Source organism: Belonocnema kinseyi, chromosome 7, assembly GCF_010883055.1.
Source record: "Belonocnema kinseyi isolate 2016_QV_RU_SX_M_011 chromosome 7, B_treatae_v1, whole genome shotgun sequence".
Taxonomy (NCBI): domain Eukaryota; kingdom Metazoa; phylum Arthropoda; class Insecta; order Hymenoptera; family Cynipidae; genus Belonocnema; species Belonocnema kinseyi.
This window is the reverse complement of record NC_046663.1, coordinates 40,128,439-40,151,623: the sequence shown is the minus strand read 5'-3', so window position 1 is coordinate 40,151,623 and position 23,185 is coordinate 40,128,439. Positions and strand designations below refer to the sequence as shown.

The following is a 23,185-nucleotide window of genomic DNA, read 5'->3' as shown; positions in this document are numbered from 1 at the left end:
TAATTCTCTATCGAAAAAGTTAATTAAAAAAAAATATATAGGAATTTTTAAGAAAATAGTTAAATGTTTATCCAAATGATGAATTTTAAGCAAAGAAGATTATTTTTTTATTAAAGGATTAATTTTTTCTAACAAAAGAATTATTGTCAACAAAATGCAGAAATTTAAAACAAAATAGTTAAATTTTTACTCAAAAAATGATGTTTGAAAAAAGAAGATTAATTTTCTACCAATAAAAATGATTTAACAAAAAAGATCATTCTCAACAAAATATAGACAATTTTAACAAAATAATTTAATTATTTCCCAGAAAATGAATTTTTAACAAAGAAGATTAAGTTTCTACCAATAAGAATACATTTCTACCAAAAAAATTAATTTTTATAAAAATAATTTAATTTTCACCCGAAAAATGAACTTTCTGCCAATGAATATAATTTTCAGGAAAGAAGATTAATCTTCTACCCATAAGCATAATTTTGCACCAAAAAATATCATTTTCAACAAAATACATGAGATTTTAACAAAATAGTTTCATTCTTACCGACAAAATGAATTTTTAACAAAAAAAATTAATTTTCTACCAAAAAGAAGAATTTTCTAGTAAAACAAATTAATCTTGAACAAAATCCAGGAATTTTCTACAAAATAGTTTAATTGTTATCCAAATAATGAATTTTTAATCAAGAAAATTAATTTTCGACCAAAAAGAAATAATTTTCAACAAAACACATGAATTTTCAACTAAAAAAAATCATCAATTTTCAGCACAAACTGGAATGTTTGTATTTACAGTTAGAAAAATTAATTTTTAACCATAGAAAAAGAATTTTCTACAAAATAGTTACACTTTCAACCAATGAAATAAACTGACCACCAAAAAAATGAAGTTTTAACCAGGAAGATGAATAATCTACCACAAAAGACGAATTTTCAACCAAACGGTTGAATTTTCTAATAAAGAAGATAAACTTTCAACCAAGTGAATTATTTTGTTAAAAAAAAGCAAGAGTTTTTACTTAAATAGTCGAAGTTTTGAAAAAAAGGTTGATTTTCTACAAAAAACACGAATCTTCAACAACAAAATAAATTTTCAACTAAAAAAAATCAATTATTAAGCAAAAATAGAATGGTTAAATTTAAAATTTTTAAAAAGAATTTGAAACTTTAAAAAATGAATTTATCACAAAATAATTAAGTTTTTTATCAACAAAATGAATTTTCAAGTGAAAAAATTAATTTGATATCAAGAAGAATGATATTCTATCACAAAAGACGAATTTTAATCTAAATTCTTGAATTTTGGACTGAATAGTTGGATTTTTAACTAAAGAAGATAAACTTTCAACCAAAAACGACATAGTTAAATATCCAGCTAACAAAATTAATTTTCATTGAAAAAAATGATTTGTCAACAAAATAGTTAAATTTTCAAACAAAAAAATTAATTTCAAACCAAAATAATCAATTTTCAACTAAAAGTCATACATTTTCTAACAAAAAGTTATAGTTAAATTTTTAGTAGAAATACTATTTTTCAACTAATTCAAAACCAATATTCAACAAAAAATGTAAATTTTTATAACGAAAAGATACTTATGAATTAAAATGCTGAATCGTCAACTAAAAAACTGCATTAAAAAAAAGTAGTTCCACTTTGAATTAAGTAGTTTAAACTTCAAAAAGAAATTTAATAGTTGATATTTTAACCAAAAAAGATTTTAATCTAAAATCAAAAACAATTGAATTAGATCAAAGAAGACAAATTTGTAAAGAAGAAAGATAAAGACAAAAATTGTTATACAAAATGTGGAAATCGACAAACCCGAAAAGACAAATTTTCAGCAAAACATTTGAATTTTCAACCAAAAAATTTGTTTGAATCCCATACGAAAAAAATCGTTTTTGTAAATTTGATTGAGAATCGTCAATATTAATTGAATCTAGTTAGAACTCAAGAATTCTCTTCAAAAGTAGATATTGAAAATTGAAAAAAAATTATTTTTTCAGCATCATTCCGAAAAGTTTTTTTAATGGGGTCTGAAAAAAAACCTGATAAGTGAAAAAATGGGTTTTGCGAGTTTTTGGCGCGAATTATAACTTTTTTTCATTTTTTAAATGTTAATTGTTCTTAATGCATAAAATACTACTTTATATGATAATTAGATGTTTATCAATATTTTTGGAAATTTTGGAAAATATTGAAATTTTACCGAAATTTTGAAAATGTTTGGAAGTTAAGGAAACTATCGATAGGGATGAAAACTCGAGTCAGGTCCTGATAAATCAGGACATCTGGCCACTCCAATTTAAATAAATATAAATTACTAACCTATTACATACAAGGTCGATTGGAATGTTCTAAAAGTACTGAAGTTTGCGACATTCCATTTAAAAATAAGCGTAGTATACAAAAAGCTCATTTGCTTTTCATCTCTTTGAAAAGTGTAAAGCATCATTCCTAATAAAAGAATCCACAAAAATTGTCTTCCATTAAAATTTCGACGTTTTGCCAAAGTTTTTATTGTTGCAATAACATGCTTTTTATCGAAAAAATCCAGGCACACATTGGTTCCTTTTAAGGGCTCTTGACGAACATTTGTTTGCCATTTCAGGTTCAAAAGTGAATAAATAATAGACAAAATAAGCAGAGACGAATTGATGGCAAACATAATTGTAAATGAAAAATTTACTACGTGATTATATAGGTATGAACCAAGAGCGATACCTAAAAAAAAGAATTATAAGTCATTTTTAATGAGGGGCCCTTTAACAAATATTTTAGATTTTTTTCTGAAAAATTCAGGAGTAAATTTTTCAGAAAACGTTGCAAGTAGATTTTTTTTCTTTATTCAATTTTTATATTAATACAAACAGCGAAAAAAACGTCGATTTTTTTATTTCATTTTTTATCTCCTAGAAAAAATTTTCTTGTACTTCTCGCACAGAGGCATGAGAAATAAAAAAATTATTAACTTGTAAAATGAATTGTTATAAGCAAATTGTATTGAAAAATAATGTACATTAGAGAATATTCGTCTTCAAGGTATGTTTTTGCTTTTAAGCTTTTTGAAGCGAAAAGAAATTGCGAGAAGAGAATTTGTTAATATAATTGTTCATAAATTTTTAATATTCTATTTCTCGACAAGAGTTCATGTAAAGAAAATTTCCAACATAGTTTTAACACGATTACAAAAAAAGGGTTTTGTGTTCATAAACGTCTACAATGTATCGCCAGTACTTAGGAGAACGAACCCGTGAATTATATTGCTGTGAAAAAAAAACTTCTTATCAAATCGAGTTTGAAGTCGGAATGTGGAAATATTTAAATTCAAGATAGCAGATTCAAGAAGGCGGTTTGAAAATTTTGAAAAAAAATAAATACGAGCCTCAAAATCTATACTCAGGGGTTTTTGGGGTCGCTGATTACGATCGCTGATCTATAACTAGATTCTCGTACTTCTTCAAAATAGATCTCATATGGCCAACAGTGACACATAAATTGTGGTTGAAATTTTTAAAACTTACTTTTACTTAGCGTAATCCATAAATTCCATAAATGCTTACATTATTGCAACGTCTCAAAAAACCCCAAGTATAGATTTTCAAGCTCGTATATCTGTTTTTTCAAAATTTTGGAACCGGTATCTTGAAACCACCATCTTCAATTTAAACATTTATAATTTCTGAATCCAGATTCGCAATCAGCGACCTTCAAACCCCGTTATACCAATTTTGAAAAGAATCGAACGTTTATTTAGCATAGTCGTCCGCCATACTGGATCCGCCATTTTGTTTTCGGAATTTTTAATATCGGATTCGTAATCAGCAACCTTAAAAAGCTCGTTATACCAATTTTGAAAAGAACCGAAAGTTTATTAGGCATACTCGTCCGCCATATTGGATTCGCCATTTTGTTTTCCAAATTTTTAACATCGGAATCGTAACCAGCGACCTCAAAAACCCGCAAGTTCTCGAATTTGGCCCATTTCATGAACATTTTCTAATTTTGGCCATCTTTTTCCGATTTTTGACCACTGCGTGCCAGCGTAAAACACAAGATTTTAACTTGATATTTATTTATAGTTTTTTTCATAGTCCACCAATAATACTTTTTTACGGAAAAGTGATTATTACGGTTTTTTCTTGGAATAAAATAGTTTAATTACAAGTTTTAACGAATACGTTCTTTTTTCACGGCTTTTTCAAAAATAAGATTTTTTCACGGTTTTTTCATGAGTCAGGTTTCTTTTCACTGTGCTTATAGGAATAAGGTTTTTTTCTCAGAATTTACCGAAATATATATTTTTTCGCAGCATTTTACTGAGATGTCTTCTTCACGGTGTTTTTAAAACAATGTTTTTTTCACAGCAACATAATAAACAATTTATTTTTTACGGCGTCTTTGAAAAAGGTTTTTCTTCACAGCTTTATTTTGCAGGTTTTTTTTCATAAGCACCGGCCGTATATTTTTATACAATTTGTTTATAAATTTTACGAATTGAATTTTATCACAAAATTTTGTCAAAAAACACCATTCATAATATAATTTCAACAAGACTTGGCGATACGATTTCAAGAAGATCAGAAGAAAAAACTATTTCTGTTCGCTTAAAAACTTCTAATTTGCGCATTTTTTAAATATAATTTGTTATAAAATAATAAAATAAAAAACGATCTCTATCTGCCTATAAATATATGCAATGTACACTTTTTTATATAATTAAAAAATTAAATAATATTATATATTAAAAATTATGTAATTAAAATTAAAAATAAGCGATGCTGGGAAACACGTATTTTATAGAACATCAATAACCATATAATTTTAAAACGATCAAAAGAAAAAATTATGTATCGCCGCTTGAAAACGCCTCATATGTAATGTAAAAAAAATATAATTTGCATGGCAAAATATTTTCCGAAAAAATCATCGGTAATATAATTTTAACACGATGAAAAGAAAAACCTATTACATAACAAATATCCATGAATGTCAACATTTTTTCAAAAAACATCATAGATAATATAATTTCAATAAGACTAGAAGAAAAGACTATTTGTCTTGCCTATAAATATCTGCGATGTTTATTTGTTCCTATAATTTGTTTATAGAATTATCATAAAATTTAGGGTAACATTTTAATGTCCACGCATCATCCCAACGATGAAAGAAAACAACGTTAGTGCAGAAATATACCTAAAAGACGAAAAACCCCCAATGTCGATTATTTGTTGAAACCATTTCTTTAAAAACAATTAACTTTGCAAGTTAAACATTTTTTTGTTTGTTATCCTTCTTTGCATTGAATCCAAGTGACAGTAAGTGTAAACAAAAATGTTGCCTAAGAGATAAAAAATGAAATTTGACAAATCGATCCTTTCTCTGTTTGCATTGACATAAAAATTAAATTTAATGTAATGTTGGATGTGGAGGAGAATGAGGGAAGGCTGAGAAAGAAGAGGATTATTATGAGGAGTATGAAGATGGTGAAGAAAATAAAGAGAAGGAGGAAGAAGAGGAAGAAGAGAAGGAGGACGATGGTGAGCATAGGAAAGAGAAGGTTTATGGTGAGGAGGATGAGGATGAATAATAGAAGGATGAGGAAGAGGATGAAGATGAGGATGAGCCAGAAGAGGAGAAAAAGGGGGAATACGAAGAATAGGAGGAGTATGAGCAGGAGGAGGAGAAGATTGCTATATTACTTTTGAACGTCCTCTAATAAAAAATTAGAGAACATAATAAAAAGTAATTTTGTTATTTTATTCATTTATTAATTTAAATCGAAGAAGAAATGTTGACTTAAAGGGGGGGGGGGGGGTTCACATCTGCAACGTTACACTAGGGAGTTGAAACTTTGTGTGATGATCTGTGAGGAAGAAGGGAAAAGGTAGAAAATGTGTTCAAAATAACGTTGTGGTGGTTTTATAGTGAGTTGAATGTGGCGTTGGATGTGGAGGAGAATAAGAAGGAGGATGAAGAAGAGGAGGACGATGATGAGAAGGATGAGGAAGGAGGGGAGAGTGAGGTAAAGAAGGATAAGGATCAGGAATAAGAGGAGCATGGGGTGGAGGTGGAAGATGAGAAGGATGACAAAGAGATTTCTGTATTACTTTCGGACGTCCCCTGGTAACAAATTAAAGAAAATAATAACAATTAAAATCTACCCATTGGCCTCGCGCTTAAATAAAGAGCATCCAAAATTGTCACTCTAAGGGCTGGAGGAGGATGATGATGAGAAGAAGGGGGATGACAAGGAGGAGGATGGAGAGGATGATGAGCAGGAGGAGAATGAGAATGAGGATGATGATGATGATGAGAAAGATGAGAAGGAAGAGGAAAAAGAAAATGAGGAGGAGTAAAAAGAAGTAAAAACTACCCATTGGCTTCTCGCTTAAATAAACAGCTTCGATAATTGTAACTATGAGGAGTGCAGGAAGAGGATGATGAGGAGGGTGAAAAAGAGAAGGATGACCAGAAGAAGGATAAGGAGGAACAGGAAAAGGAAGATGATGAGGAAGAGATTCTTATATAACTTTTCATCGTCTCCTGATAACAAATTAGAGAAAATAATAGGAAGCAAAATCTAGCCATTGGGATCGCGGTTAAATAAACAGCGTCCAAAATTGTCACTATGAGGAGTGGAGAAGGAGGACGATGAGGATTAGGATAAGAAGAATAGAGATGACTAGGAGAAGAATTAGAGAAGAAGGAATTAGAAAAAATAATAAGAATTAAAATCTAGACATTGGCATCGTGTCTAAATAAACAGCGTCCAATATCGTCACCTTGAGGAGTACAGGAAGATAATCATGAGGATGATGATGATTATGAGCAGGAGGAGGAGGATGAGGAAAAGGAAGAGAAGGATGAGGAGGATAATGACGATGAGGACTGACCAAAATTTTCACTCTGAGGAATGAAGGAGGAGGATGCGAAAGAGGATGATGACGATGAGGAAATAGATCAAGAAGACGAGGAGAGTGAGGAGGAGTTTGAGGAGGAGTTTGAGGACGAGCATAAGGAAGAGGTGGATGATAATGAGGTGGAGGAGGACGGTGTTGAGGAGCATGAGGAGATTGCTATATTACTTTTAAACGTCCCCTGATAAAAAAATAAAGAAAATAATAGCAAAGACATCCTACCCATTGGCATCGCGCTTAAATAAACAGCGTCCAAAATTGTCACTCTGAGTGTCCTTTGTTCAAGAGTTGAAACATCAGATATGTATGCGAAACAGGATGCAAAAATTGCTACATCTGCACCAAATAAAGTTGATGGTATACTAGCAGTATAAATAATCATATTTATGCCCCATGATAGTATCAGAGAATTTACAATTATCATAAGTGAATAGATAAGTTTTCCAAACAAGCCGAGGATGAGTAATAATTTTCTCCCATGACGATCGCTCCAGTTTCCAATAAAAAATGCTAGAATTATTGGAAACACATGTGATGCGATATTATTCCATTGATGGAATTTGGAGACGGTTATCTGAAATGGAAGTTGGTTTGTGAACAAATTATTTATTAAATTTTAATTAATAAAAAAACTCAATTTACCATTGAGTTTTAATTTTAACTTTCTTCTGTTATTGATAAGAGCATGCTTTGAAGTGCATAAAAATTCTCCGACTTTCCCTGATTTTTTTTGGACTAATTATAATTCACCAGGTAAATTTGAATAAATTCAGGATATATTTATAAGATTTAAAAATAATTAAAGTTAAAAGAAGTAGACAAAGTATTTGTATTTATTTCAGTTAAACTGGAGTGAAAATAGAGGAATGTAAATGACATAAGAATTCGATTAAATTCATATAAGTTCATAGTGAACTAAAAAAACTCAAGTTGAGTTCAAAAGGCTCTAGGATAAATTAAACAAAAACTTGAGAAAATTCAATGGATAAAGTAGAATTGAGTGAAATTAAAAGAATTCAAGTGAATTAAATATAATTCAAGAAAATTTTAAAGAATTAAAGAGAATTAAGGATAGCTTAACAAGAATTCAGAATGACTTCTAATCGAATTTGAATTAACAATAAATAAAGTTTTTGTAATCCATTAAAATATTATAAAATCTCGAAAATTCTACTATATCTGATATTTCCTGAAATTCTGAAAAATTGATTTAATTTCATGAGAGCTTTAAAATCACTTGAAATAATTGAAAACCTTGTAAATCCCTTGAAATTTTTTAATCCTTTGAAAATTCCCTGGAATCTTTTCAAATACCCTAAAATATTTCCAACAGTCTTCAATCCCTTCGAATTATTGAGATAAAATAAAAATTCATAGGAATCTTTATAATAAAAATAAAATAATTGAATTTAGTAGAATTGAGCGAATTTAAAAGAATTCAAATAAATTTGAAAAATTTAGAGAACTCAAAAGAATTATAAAGATTCGGGATAAGTTAATAAGAAGTCAGACTGACCTTCTTAGAAATATGATGAAATCCCTTGGAATCTTTAAAAATATTTTCAGACCCTACACACCTTCCGAAATAGCTTACAAGCGCATGCAAAAATGTCTTCCTAAATTCGCAAAAATATTTTTAATTGCTCAAGATCTTTTGATATTCCTTTGAATTAAAAAAAATACAATACAATCTTTGGGATTATTTTGGAATTACTTTTAATCAATAAAATTTATTTAAAATACCAACCCTAAGCTATTTCAAATCCTGTAAAGGTTTTGAAATCATTTGAAGTCTTTTTAAACTCTTGAAAATTCCTTGGAGTTTAGAAAAAATTTCAACATATTTCATATACCTAGAAATCTTTCAAAACAGTTTTAGTTCACGAAAAATTTTGATTTTTTTTTAAATACTCTGAAATCTTTGAAAATCACTTCAAATTATTGAAATCAATTGAAAATACCATTGAAGTTCGTAAAATTCTTTAAAATCCCATCGAATTATTTAAAACAAATTTTAAATTTTGTTGGAATCTTTCAAAATTTTTGAATATATTTTTAAATCTTTCAAATCTTTGGAAATACCTGAAAGTATTTAAACACCTTTGAAATCGTACGAAATACTTTGATTCTTTTAAACATCCTAAAATATTAAAAAAAATTTAATCTGCGGAAATACTTTTAAAACTGTAAAATTCTTTGGATTTAATAAAAATATTATAAATTCTCGTAAAATTACTTGAAATTTGATATTTCCTGAAGTCCTGGAAAAATGATTGAAATACATTGGGTTTGAAAATCCCTTAAAATTACTTAAATATATCGAAAAAATTGGAATCACTTAAAAATGCCTTCAAATATTTTAAAAGGTAATTAAATCTTCAAAATCATTTAGAATACATTTAAATTATTAAAACCTATTTTAAATTCTTTGGAGTTTTTCACAATATCCCAAAATATTAAAAATCCTTTAAAATATTTAAAAATCACTTGAAAACTTTTTAAGCTCTTGAATATTCCTTGGAATTGAAAAAAAACCGAAATCCTTCAAATTCTTTGGAATTACTTGAAATTATTGAAATCTATTTAAAACATTAAAATAAATTTTCAATCTTCTGAAATCTTTTGAAATCATATGACATTTTTCAAAAATCTTGAAATTTCCTTGAAATATTTTTCTTAAATCGTTACAAATACCTTGAATTATTTGAACATATTGGAAATACCAGGAGAACCCTCAACTATTTATTGAAACCCCTTGAGAGCTTTTGAAATGTTTGAAATTCTCGAAAATCTGATAAAATCCTTTAAAATCTTTAAAAACATTCTAAACCCTTATAGGTCCTATAAAATCGTTTCATATCATCCGAAATTCCAAGAAATTCTTGAAACCCTTATGAACATTTTCAAGTGCTTTAAAATTATTGAAATCCTTTGAAATCTTTTGGAATCCCTTAAAACTTTTTAAAACTCTTGAAAATTGTTCAAATTGAATTAAATTTCTCAGAATATTTTCAAACATTCCAAAAGTTTGAAAAATGTTTAGAAATAAGTATAGCACTGAATTCCATAGTGGTTAAGCCATTGATTACATTATTAAATGAAATTGTCAAAAGTGATATTTTGATTTTGAAAAGTCACTAAAAACTGATTTTAGCAAAAAGTGACTAAAAGTGACTAAAAGTGCTCATTCTTGAATGTTCCTTAAGGCGATTAAAACGACTCGGGGTTTCGCCACATCAAAAATGCTTCTACAAAAGTGCATTGTTCAATGTAATATTTGAACCACTTAATCTGAATGGAATTTCACGGGGTGGAGAATAGTAATTTTTTTTATAAAATATTCTTGTTGCTATTTTTTTGTAATTGAAAATTGTGCGCCTGTAAAATGCAACGCACCCGCTAACAGTGTATGCCGGGCTAGAGTCGCAGTCACCCGATCGAGTTTAAATTTGAATAACATCTGCAACTACTTCATCAGAACTAGCTACTCTCGATCAGTGTTGATATAATGAAACAATAAAAATAAATAATAATTTATAATTATTATTTTTGGAAAATATACATAATATAAAATCCTGCTTTTTGTCGGCAAGGAAGTTATTTTTCTTTCACCATCAAAACAATTTTAAAATATTATAATTCTATGTTATTCGAAGTTATTTTCATTACTTATCATATTATATTATCATAATATATAGTACTCTTAACGATGAAGATCCAGTAATTGCAGATTTTATTCGACTTGAAACTATATTGGGTGAACGCGACTGCACCCCGACATACAGTGCTAGCTGGCACGTTGCATTTTACAGGCGCCCAATTTTCAATTGCAAAAAAAAATGAGCAAAAACATTTTTCAGAAAAATGGCTTTGCACCACCCCTTAAAATTGCCTTTAGATTGTGTGGTTAAAATATTACATTAAACAATGCATTTTTGTAGACGTATTATGGATCTGGCGAAAACCCGAGTCATTTTAAGAGCCTTAAAGTGCTTCTTCCATACACTCCCTGATCTAAAATTAATTTTTTCAGGAATTGTATTTTTTTATATTTATAGGAAAGACGGAAACGTATTTACTTGTACTTTAGTGTTTAGGTCCTTGTTTTCTGTAAGGTTCCTACAAATTTCCTTGCTTAAACCATGATCCACTCGACACGCTTTGTGAACAAAAAAAGCTTGCTCAATCACAGAAGTGGTCATGAATGCCATCATATAAAACCACATTGTAGGCTCGACTGAAATCAGCCTCAAGCATTTTACACACTTTCCCCGAAAGTTTTTCATGGTGAATTTTCTGAAAAATGATTTTTAAATAGTTTTTATGGGTACATAAAATGAAACACGTAAAAAAAGCAAAAAATAAAGTTAATTTTTAAAATAAAACGAGTTTGAAATTAATTATTATTTTATTATTGTTATAAGTCGTGTCGATTACTATTCTCTATGGATTTATAGATTAGCACTGAGAATTCTTTCAGTTAAAAGAATTGTATTCAATAAAACTGAAAAGTATTTTTTATTTGACTCCAGCTCACAGAGGGATACAATAAAAAAACGAGGTTCAAAATAACTTGTAGCTAGCAGTTCTTAACCGATTCTGGATTATTTTGTTAAAAATTAAGCATTAAAATTTGAAAACTTATGTGGCCTAATTTTTTAATTTTTTAGCTTAAACTTTTATTGCAAAGACCTTTATGCATAGGGGTAGTTGAAAGCAAAAGGAAAAAAAAATGTTAAATTAATTTTTATAAACAAATTAACTTAATAAAGAGTGTATGCTATGGATTCTTCGTTTGCAAAGTAAATTTTTGCGTTAAAATTACTTGCTTTCATCGAAAACATAATATTCGATCAAAAAAATTGTCATTCGGTATTTTTTATTAATTTTATAAACAAATGATATAAACAAATTCCCAGTGTGAATATTTATATGCAGAAAGAAATCATGTTTTCTCTTAACTTTTTTCAAATCATGTCGCCAGTAATGCTTAGTGCCAGAAAATTACGATTGATATTTTTTATTTATTTTATAAACACATTGTACACTATGTTTTCAGTTAATTCATTTATAAAAATTAACTTAACAATGTGATTTTCTTTGCTTTCAACTACCCCCCATACGTAAATTCTCGTAATGCTAACAATAAAAAAAATGTACCAATATAAACAAAACAAAAACGAAAAAATCGACTTATTGTTCAAGACACAAATTAAAAAAAATAGTTGAATTTTTAACGAACTTCCTGACTATTTAAAATACAAAGATGAATTTTCAAACTGAAAAAAAATTTGCGACAAAAAAGTTGAAATCCCAACCAAAAGGTTAAATTTTTAGCATGAAAGTTTAATAAATTTTTAATCCAAAAAATATTAATTTTCACCTGCTCAGTGGCCTTTACCACTAAATGGTTTAATTTAAAAAAAGAGACGAGTTTTGAGCAAGAAAGTGGAATTTTTAACTAATTTCTTGAATTTTCAACCAACAAAGATGAATTTCCAAGGAAAACAAATGTATAACAAAAAGGTTGAATTTTCAACCAGAAAAGATTTGATGACCGAGAAAGAAAAAAAGTTCAACTAAATTATTGAATTGTCAAGCCAAAAAAAATCTATAAAATTATTCAATTTTCAAGCCAGAAAGTTAACTTTTCAGCAAAATAGGTGAATTTTGAATTCGAAAATATGAATTCTCAAAAAAATTAACTTTTGGCCAAACAGTTGAATTTTCTACCAAACTTTTATCATTTCAAGGAAAAAAAGCCGAATTTTCCACAGAACAGTTGAATTTTGGAACCGACAATAAGAATTTTCACTAAAAAGTTCATTTTCAACTAAATAGTTGAGTTTTCCACCCAAAAAGATGCATTTTTAATCAAATAGTTTAATTTTCAACTAAAAGACATAAATTTTCAACCAAAAATGGAATAATTAAATTTTTAGTAAAAAATTATTTTTACAGGAAAAAACTGATCTTCAACCAAAGAGATAAATCGTCAGCCAAACAAGATAATTTTATTCAAAATAGTTTAATCCTGAACTATAACGGATTAATTAAAAATTATTTTATTTTTATACGAAAGGGCTAAATTTTCGAAATAAAAGGAAAATTTTTAACTAAGAAATATATTTTTTATAAAACCAAAAAAATTTCTTTGAAGAAAAAAAGGTGATTTTTCCACAAAAGATGAATTTTCTATACAAAACGACCAAGTTTTAGTAAAACAGTTGAATTTTGGATAAAAAAGATTTATTTTTAACAAAATTCCAATTTCCAATGCCATTTTCCAAAACACAAAATTCCTGAATTGTAAAATTGTCGAATAATCAGATTCCACAATTGAAAAATTCCTGAATAATTAAATTCCCGAATGAATGAATTTGCAAAGAATAAAATTTTCCAAATTAGAAATTTCCTGAAAAATGCAATTCTTGACACTGTAAAATTTGCGATTTAAAAAACTCTAAAATAATCAAATTTCCGAAAGATAAAATTTCCGGATCATAAAACTCACGAAATTGAAAACTCCTGAATAATACAATTCCTGAATCCGTATATTTTCGAAAAATTAAATTCCTGACACGAAATTCACGAATTGAAAAATTCTGAAATAAAAAATTCCTGGATTAAAACATTTCCGAAAATTAAAATCGCCGACACTGTAAAATTTACGAAATGAAAAAATTCCTGAATAATAAAATTCCCGAATTCGAAAATTCCTTACCAATAAAATTCCTGAATAATAAAATTCCCGAAAAAAATTTCTGAATTCATAACTTGGAAAATTTCCGAAACATACAATTCCCGAATAATAACACTTCCAAATAAGAAAATTCCCGAATTGGAATATTCCGAGAACATAAAATTTCCGAATTGGAAAAGAACCAAATAATAAAATTTCCGATTTCTGAAACAACCAAACCAAAAAATTCCGTTAATAATTAGAGAATGCTATTAGAAAAATGTTTCATTCTTTAAATTCGGCAATTTTCTGTCGGGAATTTTCAAATTTAGTAATATTACGAACTGTCGGGAATTTTATTACTCAATATTTTTTAGGCGTCCCTTTACTAATTTTAGATAATTACCTGCGTATTTGTAACACTGTATTTCCGAATATTTTGCATTTAAAGCGAGAGAAAGACTTTTTCAAAAATGGATGAGTAACATTTGTTTAAACTAATCAATAACCATGGTCGACAATAAAACATAATACTGATTTAATTTTATTCTTACACTTTAATATGTATACAGTAAAATTAAAATTATTTTTGAAGGAAGTGAATAGCCAGAAATTTGCCAACTGACAGTTTCATCCTACTTTTGCCGTGATAGCATTTTAATTTGATACCTCAATTTAATCGTATGAAAAGGTTCAGATTTAGAGATTTGGAAGAGTAGGAAGATTCGAAAAGTAAAATAATTTTGATTTTTCAAATGAGCTTTTTTTAACATGATTATTTTTAAATATTAGGGCTACAACAAACAGAGATAAAATTATCAAATTGATGTAATTTATTATCTATTGTAACGTGCTATATTACGAAATGCATTCACTGTTTGTGTATCCTCATTTTTTATTATTATCAGAAACTTGACCCCATGAACCTGCGGTGAGAAATATTACTTCTTGCATCAAAATATTTTTGTTCAATGTGGCTCTGCTGCACTCACGGACAATTTTATGTCCAATTAATTAATTAATTAATTTTTTGAACAATTTGTGCATAAAACTTGAAAAAAGTGTCTAGGAAATATAAGAGAAATATAATAGGGTAACATTTTTTAAAATTGTCTTTTAAATTTAAATATTTTATTCAAAAATGGTCAACGCATTAAGTTATGCAACACATTCAGAAATGATTTTAAAGAAAAGATATCAATATTAAAAAAATAAATAAAATATTTATCTACACTCTATCTAGCATTAATTCTTTCAGAGCATTCTTCAGACTATTAAAAAGTTAATTTCACTAGATTGAAAAAGACGTTGGTATTTAAGTTCACTCCATTTTTTAAATAGCATATTTTTTTATTTTAATGCAAAAAAAAGAAAATTTGTTCTAATTTATAGAAAATAGTTGGAAATATTTTAAAATTATTATTGTAAAAAATTGAATTTTTAGTATTAAATAAACTTACTGGATGGTCACAAAATTTCATTTTCAGAGTTCCCCGAATTTTCCCTGCTTTTTCCATGCCGAATTTCTCATTTTCCCTGATTATAAAAATTCAAAGAACAGCATTTATTTTACAAAATTTAACATAAAAAATTTTATAATCGGAATGAAACAATTTATGATTGACACTAAGAAATTTATTATTTTAAGTCAAAAAAAAAACTTTAATGAAAAACCAGTTGCATTTTTAACCAAATATTTGTCATTCTGATAGAGATTCTACAGATTTCCATTTAATCAAAAAAAATTTGGAAAAAAGTTGATAAAAAAATTAGATAAGTAAACATTAGCAGTTAGATAAAAACGTTAGTATTTAAGGACTGATATTACTAGTTTTTAAGTTTAAAGTAACTTTTAAAAATTCGGGATGACTGAAAATTTCCGAAAAATAAAATTCCCCACCCTGTAAAATTCCCAAAAACTAAAATTGACGAATTGGAAAATTATCTTGGAATAAAATATCCGAACTAGAAATCTCCTACATTTAAAGAATTGCACATGTTTTATAAATATTATTTATTTATTAAAAATACAAGAGTAAAATATTTTTCTCGAAACAAATTGATTTTAATGTTTCTAAACTTATAGTTTGAATTAAAAATAACAATCATTGAAAAGATATAAGTCTGGATGAATTTTTTTTTCCTTTATAGTTACTATGAATTCAAAAAATAATTTTAAATGTTCTAAATATTTACCATAATTTTGTTAAATAATGGATTATTGTATTTTTAATAATCAAACTTTATTTATAAAAAATTGCATTTGTCTAAATTCGGGGATTTTCTAGTGTGGATGTTTTATAATTCGGCAATTTTCTGTCAGGACTTTTCTTATTTGGGAATTTTACAAAACTGTAATAGTACAAACTGTTTGCAAATTTTATTATTCTTGAATCTTTCAATTTTTAATTTTTTTTAATTTGGGAATTTTTTTATTTGGAAATTTTTTTATAATAAAATTCCTGACAGAAAATTGCCAAATTATAATATATCCGAACTAGAAAATTCTCAAAGATAACAATAATTTAAAGAAATATATATCTCTAGATAAACATTCTTTGAATTATTTTAATTTTAAATCGAAACGATAATCTCAGCAAATTTAAACATTAAAATTTTTTTTGATACAAATATTTAATTATTGTAGTTTCAATAAAAAAATTATTTATAAACAAATTGTAATGTGTAAATTCGGAATTTTCTAGTGTGGATATTTCATAGTTTGGCTATATTTTCTGTAGGGAATTTTATTATTCGGAAATTATTAAATTCGGTAATGTTATAAACTGTCAGGAATTTCACTAAACGAAAATTTTCAAATTTGGTAATATAATAAACTGATCGGGATTTAATCATTTAAAAATTTTCCAATTCGAGAATTTAATTGATCGGAAATTGTATTATCCGGGAAATATATTATTCGGGTATTTTATTATTCAGGAAGGAGTCCACATTTAAGAAAAAAAAACTATAATGATTTTGAATTACAAGAATATGTTTACAAATATTTTTTATTTTAGTTTAATGCAAAATATAAAAGCATTGATTCTAATCTATAAAACACTTTAAAAACATTAACGAAGTAAAACGAATCTTAAAAATTAAATAAACTTATCAATTAATGAATTAAAAAATGAATGGAAGTTAATCCTTTAATACAAATTGATTTAGTTAATAAAAATTAATGATAATCATTAAAGGGGTTTCAATCAGTTTATAGCACCAATTGCTTAAAAGCTTAAAATATATATATATATTCATTTTTGATCGCAAGAATATTTTTAAAAAATCTTGACATAATTTTTTATTTCAATGAATAATATAAAAAAATTTGTACTAATCTGTAGAAAAATCGAAAATATTTTTCAAATCTTAAAAATATAAATGAAAACTTTAATGATGTGTGCCGAAGTGTTCTTGAATTGAGACCAAGAAAGTTTAATTGAAAAAAGTGTTCAAGGTCCTCAAATAAATAACACATTGACTCAGCAGTAGACATTTGTTTTATCTATAAGAATGGATTTCGATTTTACAGCATTTTTCTTATTTCTTTCAAAAAATTCCTCTTTATTGTTTATCTAGTTCAGTACTGCCACCCTTCAATTATTATAAAAAGTAAATGGTACTTTATCCTTTTATAACAATTAATTTTAATTAATAATAATAACAACAAAAATGATAATACTCTTTAAGATCCTATGAAATCCGTCAATTCTAAGGATATTTCCTCAAATCTTGGAAAATTGATTGAAATACCTTGAGCTCTTTTAACATTTTGAAAGCATTAAAATCCTGGAAAATCTGATCAAATCCCTCGGAATCTTTTAAAATAACCTGATATATTTAAAATCCGTGGGAATTTTTCGAAAGCTCTCGAAAACTTCTTGAAAGTTTTAAAAATACCCTAAAATCCTGGAAATCTCCATATATAATAAAAATTAAGTAAAATATCATTGGCATATTTTAAAACTCCCTAAAATATTGTAAATACCTTTAAATCATTAAAAGAAGAGAGAGAGAAAAGCTGTTAAAAGCTCTGTTGAAGGCTTTTGAAAATTTCCTGGAATTTAAAAAAATTCCCTAGAATATTTGACATCTTTTAAAATTACTTTGAAAGTTTTTAAAATCTTGAATGTTAACTTGAAATCTTTAAAAATATCCTAAAATCCTTAAAAGTCACTTGAAATCTCTTCAAATTATTGAAATCAATAGAAAATTCCTTGCAATATTTTAAGACACCTTAAAATAATTCAAATTCTTTGAAATCTTTTAAAATCCCCTAAAAGTTTTTGAAGTTCTTGAATATTATTTTAGAATTTTTAAATATAAACTAATATCTTTAAAATTCCTTGAAATCATTCAAGGCTGTTGAAAATTCCTTGTAATTTTAAAAAATGCCCTAAAATGTTTGAAATCTCTTAAAACTTTTTTAAACTTTCGAATATGAACTTGAAATCTTTCAAAATACCCTTCCTGATATCTTTCAAATTGTTGGAAATCCCTTCAAATCATTAAAAGCGCAAGAAAATTCCTTGAAATTAAACAAAAATACTCTGAAATATTGAAAATCTTTTTAAACCCCTTCAAATTATTAAAATAATTTGAAATTTCCTTGAAATATTTTAAAATACCTTAAAAATTTTTTAATTCGTTGATATCTTTTGAAATCACTTTACATTTTTCTAAACTCATGAATATTCCTTGGAATTTTAATAAATGCGCTAAATATTAGAAAAATGTTTGAAAGTCCTTGAAAATTTAGAAAAATTGTTGAATATTAACTTTGAATCTTTAAAAATACCCTTATATCTTTAAAATTCTTTAAAATTTATGACAATATTATTGTAATTGGTTTCAATCCCTTGAAAGTATCAACGTGCTGGCAAATCCCTTGCATTTTTGTAATTTCCTGAAAATATATTATAATAGTTTATTAAACCCTAAAGTATTTCAAATTTTTTCTGTTTTTTTTTTGTATATTAAATTTTTTAAAGATCCTGAAATTTTTTTTTATAAACAAAACACCCTAATATCTTGACATTTTTTGAAATACCTCCACAGTATTGAAATCCATTAAAAATGTATTGTCATCTTTTTAAATATTCAAAGTTATTTAAATTCTTTGGAATTAACACAACATATTTTAAAATCTTTAAAATCCAATGAAATTTCTCTATTCTTGTGAAAAAATTATTTGAAATCCATCAAAATGTTTTAAAATGAGAATACTGTCCGAGAAAATCAAAATTGAAGATCGCCATAGCACAGTATGACATACTTTGTGCAAAAAAATTAAAATAAGAAAGTATTTTTTTTTTCATGAATCTTTTACTAATTTATTAAATTTGACTTTAGTAATTTTTAAGTTAGGGCCCTCTCGAAAATTCAACACTAATAATCTTAAATTAATTACTATAAAGAAATAAATCGTACTTATCCATTCCGTACTAATTAATTTGAAGTAATAAAGATTGACGATCATCATTACGCAGAAGCAATTAGTCAAAATATTACAAACTAAAAAAAATGGTTTTTTAATCACAGACATGCCTTCTCAACAAACATTTTTTTAATTAATTGCAAATAAAATAAGATTTATCTTAACCTATTCCTATCCCCACTACTGCCACACTAGCCCAAGCATGTATATGCTTACCTTCTGTCTCTCTAAATTCTCTTAATATGCGATCTCTTCAAAACTGATGATAATTTCTCATGAAAATTTGTTAAATTATTTCATCAATGTTTCACTTCTGCTGTGTGGCCCCACGGCCACACAGTGAGTTTAAATAAAAATTAATGTATTTTCATCGACATGGTTTTTTTTGGTTGAAAATATATATATTTTTGGTTAAAAATTGCGCTATTTACAAGAAAATACGGCTTTTATAGTGAAAATTTAATCTTCTTATTTAACTTTATTTCATTAAAAATTAATCTTTTAAAATAAACATTCAACTATTCTATTTATTAATTTTCTTGTGGATTTAAACTTATTCAAGAGTGGCATGTAATATGCATAAAAATTCGAAAACAAAAATTTCCAAAGCGTTTTAGACTACCGTATTCAGCGTAACTAGTTAGATAAAAATATTAATATTTAAGTTCGTTTAATTGTTCAAATAGTAAATTTTTTATTTTAATGCAAAATATATTAAAATTTGTATCAATCTATAAAAAAGATTCAAAATATTTTTCAAATATTGATAAAATAAATTGAAATGTGAACAATAAGTAAAGTTAAAAATTAATGAATTGAATTTGAATAGTTTCTTTAATTTGACTTGAGTAGTCTACAACATTAATCAATATAAAAAATAAATTAAACTTTACTTTAAAAAAATATTCAATTTTGAAGCAAATAAATGTATCGAACAACAAAATGTATTTTAAACGGAAATGACGGATTTTTAACCCAAAAAAAAAATAAATAAATTTGGACGAATTTTCAACGAAGATTAATTTTTTACCAAAACAGATACATTTTGATCAAAATACATGCCTTTCTAAACAACTAGTTGAATTTTTAACAAAAAAGACGGCTTAAAAAAAATGAAATAGTGAAATAATAAGCTATAAAATAAATTGTTAACTTCAAAATGAATTTCTAACCAAAGAAATATATGTTCAACCAAACAAATTCAGTTTTAACTGAACAGTTGAATTTAAGAAAAAAAATGAATTTTCAATCAAAAAGGTACATTTTCTACAAAAAAGTAGAGTTTTTTTTAAATGCATGAATTTGCAACTACAAAAGATCAATTTTACGTTGAAAAATTAAATTTGAACAAACAAAAAAAAATGAAAAAAGTAACTCTTAAAAATTTTAAACTAAAAGTAAGTCTATATCGTTCATTTAATTAATAAATAAATGGAATTCTATTCTTAAATACTCATAAGTTGAAATTAATAAAGAGTGATGATCATCATTAAAGGAGTTTCATGATTCAGTAGGACCATTGGTCAAACAATTCAAAAAAAATATTGCTTGTTAATCACAAGCGTATGACCACAAAATATATTTTTTTATCTTAATGCAAAATATAAATTTTATTTTAATTTATAGGAAAAATTAGAATTTAATTGGAATTAGAAAAAAATTAAAGATATATTTATACATTAATAGAATAAAAGGAATTTCCAATAATTTTTTTAAATTTAATTTTAATGCCAAATATGGGACGACTGAAAAATTCCGAATAATAAAATTCCCGGCAATGTCAGATTCCCGAATTTGAAATTTAAAAAAAATTCCCTGATAATAAAATTTACGAGTAATTAAATTTGCAACAAATAAAATTCCAGAATTGGGAAATACACGAATCGGTAAATTTCCAAATTATAAAATACCTGAAAAGTTGATAATATTAGGAAGACTGAAAAAGCCCGAAAAATTAAATTCCGAAAAGTTTATTATATTGGCACGACTGAAAAATCCCGAAAAATAAAATTCCAGACACTAAAATTTCCCATTTGGAAAATTCCTGGATAATAAAAGTTCCGAATAATTAAATTTTCGAAAGATAAAATTCGCAAATTGTAAAATTTACAAATCGGTAAATTTCCGAATAATAAAATTTCCGTATAATAAAATTTTCGGACTCGCCAATTTTTTAATTAAAAATTTTTCGAAAAGTTTATAATATTGAGACGACTTTAAAATTCCGAAAAATAAAATTGCCGAAACTAAAATCTTCGAATTAGAAAGTTCCCGAATAATATAAGTTCCGAATAATAAAATTTCCGAAAAATAAAAATACGGAATTGGAAAATTCGCGAATCGGTAAATTCCTGAAAATTAAAATTCCCTAATTATAAAATTTTCAATAATGAAATTCCCGAATTATCAAATTCCCAAAGAGTTTATAATATGGGGTTGACTGAGAAGTCCCGAAAAATAAAATTCCCGACAATATAAAATTTCCGAAAAATAAAATTCCCGAATAATAAAATTTCCAAATTAGAAAATTCCCGAATAATTAAACTCCTGAAGTGGAAAATCTTGAGTAGTAAAATTCGCGAACAATTTATAATATTATGTTACAATTATTTTTCTCATTTATTAAAAAAAATGTTATCGTTTATATTTGGGAGTTTCATAATTCTAGAATTTTCTATTCCGGATATTTTATAATTCGAAAATTTTCTGTCGAGAATTTTATTATTTGGAAATTTCCAAATTCGTTAATATTATAAACTTCGGGAATTTTTCGATTCGGTTCAGGAAATTTCCAATTCTGGAATTTCATTCTTCTGAATTTGTATTATTCAAGAATTTTATTATTCGGGAATTCCCCAATTGGGAACTTTTATCATTTGGAAATTTTATTACTCAGGAATTTTGTTATTCAGAAATGTTATTATTCGGTAATGGTATTTTTCAGGCAACCACAAAATATAGCCAAATTTTTTTAATCTATAAAAAAATGAAAATATTTTTTAACAATTATTCCAATAAATTAAAACTTTAATATTTATACAACTTATCAATTAATCAATTAAATCTATATTTATTTAATATATGACGAAATGTGCTTTATTATACAGACAAATTTTTTTTTAAATGTTTCAAACATTGATAGAATAAATTGAAACTTTAACAATGAATAAACTTATAAATTAATTAATCGAATTTGACTAGTTTCTTTAATTTGACTTTAGTAGTTTTTAAGTTTTGAATAACTTTAAAAGATTAAAAACTAAAATTTAGTCTACAGCATTAATTAGTATCATAAATAAATCGAACTTCACTCTTGAATACTAATGAATTTAAATTAATAAAGATTTATCATCATTATTAAGTGGTTTCATAATTCAGTAGCACCAATTGCTCAAACAATTCCAAAAAACAAAACTATATTGATTTTGAATGGCAAGCATATGTTCACAAAAAAATTTATTCGCATACTTTTACCTTATTGCCATTTTAATCAAATTTTTTGAATATCTAATTTAATCCAATTTTTTTGTATAAAAAATGAACGAAAGAAATAAATATTAGGTAATTAAGATGATGATATTGATATCGGAAGTTGAGGTTATGTATTTATTAATTAAAATATATCCTAGGCTTAAACTAAGACTATAAATGTTATTAGGTAATGATTTATCAGCTTATTTATTACTCACAGTTATTTTTTGATTCTAGGAATCACACAAAATCGAGGCTTAAGGCACTCATTGAACCTTTTCACGTGCAGCGAGTGCACACGAGTGCAGCACACTGTCTGCCACATTTTTTAGAGGGAAAATACGAAACTGGTTTTTCGACACCTAGTGCAACTGGATCGAACTGAGTAACTTTTTTCATAAAAAGATTCTCGATGTTTCATCTCTTACCAACTCTCACAGAATAAGAATTTTAGACTCAATCTAAAAAATCTATTTTCATTAAAATATATATTTTTTATTTGTTTTATAAACAAATGCATGGACTACTTATTTAATAGGTTTGCTACAATAGCAAAAAAGACAATATCTTTTATCATCCTACTTTATCATCTTCAGTTGGTAAGTAGAAACATAGAAAACATCTTTTACTATCCTTTTTTCTTATCTTCGGTTGCTAAATCGAAAAAA

The 23,185-nt window shown here is 26.2% G+C and overlaps 1 protein-coding gene across 1 annotated transcript in view; it reads right to left on the bottom strand.

The window, feature by feature from the left end:
• LOC117176253 (thymic stromal cotransporter homolog) overlaps positions 1 to 22,848 on the bottom strand; it is a 29,847-nt gene extending 6,999 nt beyond the window's left edge. Inside the window, exons 1-4 of the mRNA XM_033366410.1 lie at positions 22,736 to 22,848; positions 11,004 to 11,220; positions 7,147 to 7,498; positions 2,333 to 2,728 (exon numbers count right to left, since the gene is read on the bottom strand). Coding sequence (XP_033222301.1) covers positions 2,333 to 2,728; positions 7,147 to 7,498; positions 11,004 to 11,210 — 955 coding nt within the window. The 5' untranslated portion in view covers positions 11,211 to 11,220; positions 22,736 to 22,848. The remainder of the gene's footprint in view (positions 1 to 2,332; positions 2,729 to 7,146; positions 7,499 to 11,003; positions 11,221 to 22,735) is intronic.
• Positions 22,849 to 23,185: the final 337 nt, after the last annotated feature.